General features: G+C 39.4%; 1 protein-coding gene across 1 annotated transcript; it reads left to right on the top strand.

Annotated features, from left to right (window-relative positions):
* The first annotated feature begins 510 nt into the window (after positions 1-510).
* LOC145103179 (chaperone protein ClpB1) lies at positions 511-4,119 on the top strand. The gene is made up of 3 exons (XM_079040740.1): positions 511-704; positions 1,111-2,284; positions 2,381-4,119. Exons 2-3 carry the CDS (start codon positions 1,135-1,137, stop codon positions 3,976-3,978), a joined length of 2,748 nt encoding a protein of 915 aa, XP_078896866.1. The 5' UTR covers positions 511-704; positions 1,111-1,134; the 3' UTR covers positions 3,979-4,119.
* Positions 4,120-5,027: the final 908 nt, after the last annotated feature.

The raw sequence follows: 5,027 nt of genomic DNA, 5'->3' as shown, positions 1-5,027 counted from the left end.
TTTCAATGAGTATTCTTGAGTGTGTACGTGTTTATACGAGTGTGTGTCTATGTGTTCTTAAGTGTGTGTATATGTATGTATTTTGAAGAACAAAGCCATAAAAGTTAAAGTGTGTATTTTTTCATAACTATGTGTGTTCTTGAGTTTTGAAGAACAAACCTAGAGAGAGATATTTTATTTTTATTTTATTTTTAACTGTATTTAAATTGCTGGTAATAAAACAAAATTGGAAAATTAAATAATAAAGGCAAAATGAATTTTAATAAAAAGTGTAAACCAAACTCATAAAAAAATAAAACTTTTAGATCTGACTAGTTCATACTTTTTTAACCCAAAGATACAAGTTTTGATAACACATGATTATTCTTACAATTTTATCTTTTGTTACATATGGGTATTACCTTAGTTTCCTGAACATTTGAGGGCAACCTTGTAATAAATCTTGTAAAAAACAATACCGGACTTAAATAATAATATATCACTTTATTAGGAAATTCCTGAACATTTCGGGTAGGTTCCAGAGGTTTCTTCCAGACGTCTCTCGCGCCCTTCAACATGTGTATAAAGCGTTTCATCACTGCATTATTCATCATCAGTTAGCAAAAAATCGTCAATTCTGTGAGTAAATTCACGCAAACAAATCTCCATAAACACGCACTCATACTCGCTAGTTCGAGTCGTTTGATTCTGATTCGTTTCGTAAGGTAACAAGACATTCTCTCCTCTTCATGTTTTGATATGATTTGTTTCTGTATTGTATTTTCAAGAATTTGCTTGATATGATAATGATTTTACTCTGTATTCTTTGAATGCTCTATTTTGATTACTGCAATTAATCATGTCTTGTTACTTCGCCTTTTATAATTTGAAACTCATTCATTTCGATATGTTTTTTAGTCCGCTAACAATGAATTAGGCAAAATTCTTCGTTGTAAATATCAAATTCGGTAAATTGGAAGATAAATTCTGTGATGAACAACGACATGGGCACATTTCTAGTTATAAACTGATTTATTTTCCTCTTAATCTGGCTCATCAATTTGGTTATCTATGTTTATCGATTCTGCGTTTATAAAACATGAACCGATGTTCTTGTAATTGCTTTTGTAGGTTTTTTAAGAGGTATAATCTAACATGAATCCTGACAAATTCACCCACAAGACAAATGAAGCTTTGGCTTCAGGTCATGAACTCGCAATGAATGCTGGACATGCTCAGTTCACACCGCTACACATCGCAGCAGCTTTAATTTCTGACCATAATGGAATATTCCGGCAAGCAATAAACAATGCCGGTGGTGAAGAAGCGGGTAATTCAGCGGATAGGGTTTTCAATCAAGCGTTGAAGAAACTCCCTTCCCAATCCCCTCCCCCTGATGAAGTTCCAGCAAGTACTTCTCTAATCAAGACAATTCGTCGCGCCCAATCTTCACAAAAATCCCGTGGTGACACCCATTTGGCTGTTGATCAATTGATTTTGGGCATTCTTGAAGATTCCCAAATTTCAGAACTTTTAAAAGAAGCTGGAGTTGGTGCATCGAGGGTGAAAAGCGAGGTAGAAAAGCTTCGGGGTAAAGAAGGGAAGAAGGTGGAAAGCGCTTCAGGGGATACTAATTTCCAAGCTCTCAAGACATATGGTCGTGATCTTGTAGAGCAAGCCGGGAAGCTTGATCCTGTAATTGGGAGAGATGAGGAAATTAGGAGAGTGATTAGGATTTTATCAAGAAGGACTAAGAACAATCCTGTTCTTATTGGTGAACCTGGTGTGGGAAAAACTGCTGTTGTTGAAGGATTAGCTCAAAGGATTCTTAGAGGAGATGTCCCAAGTAATCTTGCTGATGTGAGAGTTATCGCATTGGATATGGGAGCTTTAATTGCTGGAGCCAAGTATAGAGGGGAGTTTGAGGAGAGACTGAAAGCAGTTTTGAAAGAAGTGGAAGACGCTGAAGGGAAGGTGATATTATTCATTGATGAAATCCACCTTGTTCTTGGAGCGGGTCGCACAGAAGGATCCATGGATGCTGCAAATCTGTTCAAGCCCATGCTTGCTAGGGGTCAACTCCGGTGCATTGGTGCAACTACTTTGGAAGAGTATAGGAAATATGTGGAAAAAGATGCTGCTTTTGAGAGACGTTTCCAGCAGGTTTTGGTGGCTGAACCAAGTGTTCCTGACACCATAAGCATTCTTAGAGGGTTGAAAGAGAGATATGAAGGTCATCATGGTGTTAGGATTCTTGATCGTGCTCTTGTTGTTGCTGCTCAACTTTCAAGCCGATACATAACTGGTATGAATTGATTCCATGTTTTCTTTTTTTTGATTTGAACTTGCTCTTCTCAATTTATATATATGGTTTTGATGTTAAATGTTGATTTGTATGCAGCACGTTTTCTGCCTGATAAGGCTATTGACCTTGTGGATGAGGCCTGTGCAAATGTTAGGGTTCAACTTGATAGTCAACCAGAAGAAATAGACAATCTTGAGAGGAAAAGGATGCAATTAGAAGTTGAGCTTCATGCTTTGGAGAAAGAAAAAGACAAAGCAAGCAAAGCGCGTCTTGTTGAAGTGAAAAAGGAGCTTGATGACTTGAGAGATAAGCTTCAACCACTGATGATGAAATACAAGAAGGAAAAAGAAAGAATTGATGAAATCCGCAGACTGAAACAGAAAAGGGAGGAGCTTTTGGTGGCACTACAAGAAGCAGAAAGAAGATACGATTTAGCAAGAGCTGCAGATTTGAAATTCGGAGCAGTTCAAGAAGTGGAAACAGCAATAGCAAAACTCGAAGGAACAACAGATGAAAATGTGATGTTGACAGAAACAGTGGGACCCGATCAGATAGCTGAGGTGGTGAGTCGATGGACCGGGATCCCGGTGACTCGACTTGGAACCAATGAGAAAGAGCGGTTGATCGGGTTATCGGATCGGTTGCATCAACGGGTCGTGGGTCAAGACCAGGCGGTGAACGCGGTGGCTGAAGCGGTGCTGAGGTCACGAGCCGGGCTCGGAAGGGCTCAGCAGCCCACCGGATCCTTCCTGTTTCTGGGTCCCACAGGTGTTGGAAAAACAGAGCTTGCAAAGGCTCTTGCAGAGCAGTTGTTTGATGATGAGAAGCTGATGATTAGAATCGATATGTCGGAGTATATGGAGCAGCATTCGGTGTCACGGCTGATCGGAGCTCCGCCAGGGTATGTTGGTCATGAAGAAGGCGGGCAGTTGACCGAGGCTGTGAGGAGGAGACCATACAGTGTTGTGTTGTTTGATGAAGTTGAAAAAGCTCATCAATCGGTGTTCAATACGCTTCTTCAGATGTTGGATGATGGAAGGTTGACCGATGGTCAAGGTCGAACGGTTGACTTCACAAACACAGTCATCATCATGACTTCAAATCTTGGAGCTGAGTATTTGCTAAAAGGGTTATCAGGGAAAACAACAATGGAGAAGGCTCGGGAAATGGTGATGGGAGAAGTGAGGAAGCATTTCAAACCGGAGCTCCTAAACAGACTTGATGAGATTGTGGTTTTTGATCCTTTATCTCATGATCAGTTGAGGAAAGTTGCTCGGCTTCAGTTGAAGGATGTGGCTGTTAGATTGGCGGAGAGGGGTGTTGCTTTGGGTGTCACGGAGGGGGCATTGGATGTGATACTGAATCAGAGTTATGATCCGGTGTATGGAGCAAGGCCGATTAGGAGGTGGCTGGAGAGGAGGGTGGTGACTGAGTTGTCTAAGATGCTGATAAGAGAAGAGATCGATGAGAATTCGACTGTTTTCATAGATGCAGAGATGAATGGGGAGGAATTGAGTTATAGAACAGAAAGGAATGGTGGAGTGGTGAATGCTGCAACAGGGGAGAAATCCGATGTGTTGATTCATGTTGTGAACACAAATGCAAATGGCGGGGCTCGTAGTGATGCTGCACAGGCTGTGAAGAGGATGAAGATCGAGGAGGTCGATGATGATGATGAAATGGATGATGAGTAAAGGTGTAGCGTGTTTTGAATTGTAAATTTGTGAGTGTAAGTGTCAAGTATATGTTTGTTTTGAGGTTTGTTGGAATGTAAGCGAAGAATGTGTTTGTTTTGAAAATCTGAAATGAAAGCTTTTGTTTGTTCTTTAATCAAAGATTTGTTGTCGTGTAAAGAGATCTATTTGACATCATATTATAAACATATACTTGGTAACAGTTTTTAAAGATTTGTTGGTAGCATATTATAAACAGTTGACTACATAATCAGACATAACAGAACTGAGATTGAGAAAGAACAACAAGCAATGCAAGCAAAGATCAATTCTATCTTCAAACCCTGTTCGTCTTCTACAACAAAAACTGGAACCCTGAATTCATCTTGAAGAATCTAGAATCTATCAGGTGAAAAAGACTTCAACAAGAGGGATGCTGGTATATCTACAGGAGAATATCCAAAAATATGTGATCTTAGAGACCAGTGGTTGTATAGAAATCTAAAATTGTTTTAAACAAGAAAAGAAAGCATGTTACAGTTTCATTTGGATTTGGGTCAATCTGATTTTCACTTGTAGGGGGGATATTTCCACAAAAGCATGAGAGTGACACCTGTCTGTACACCCCATCGATCATCAAATCCAAACCAGGAAAGCTTTTACATAATATTCTATACTATAACATTTCACAAAATGGTTGTTACTATTGGTAAAATCACATCAACCTAGAGTTTTTTTCCATGTGCTTGAAAGAGGTCATCTCTCTCAAAACGTTGTTCTTACTTGCAGACACGCACACCCTCTTTCTCTTTGCATTTTCTACTGCGTGCAACTTAAAAGCTTAGACCCGTGAAATCCATGGTTGAGATAGTCATTGCATCTGTTCTCTCGATCTCAAGCTCTGTTCTGTTGAATAATGTTTCTATTGATTTTGTTATGTCTGTCTTCAAATAATCAATTTTAGGGTTATAGTTCAATCTTTAGCTTCCTTTCTTATGATTTTTCTTGTTTTATTTTGTTATGATCAATATGCGTCTATGCCCAAATAGCTCCCTAGACCAACTCCAATG

The sequence above is a fragment of the Lactuca serriola genome, chromosome 4 (genome assembly GCF_051521515.1).
Source record: "Lactuca serriola cultivar US96UC23 chromosome 4, Lser_US96UC23_V15, whole genome shotgun sequence".
Classification (NCBI taxonomy): domain Eukaryota; kingdom Viridiplantae; phylum Streptophyta; class Magnoliopsida; order Asterales; family Asteraceae; genus Lactuca; species Lactuca serriola.
Note: the sequence above shows the minus strand (reverse complement) of the source record. Positions and strands in the feature narration are given on the sequence as shown.

Coding starts and splice junctions, on each gene's coding strand:
- LOC145103179 (XM_079040740.1), top strand. CDS start 1,135: ATGAATCCTGACAAATTCACCCACAAGACAAATGAAGCTTTGGCTTCA. Junction 2,285..2,380: donor TTCAAGCCGATACATAACTG/GTATGAATTGAT, acceptor ATTTGTATGCAG/CACGTTTTCTGCCTGATAAG.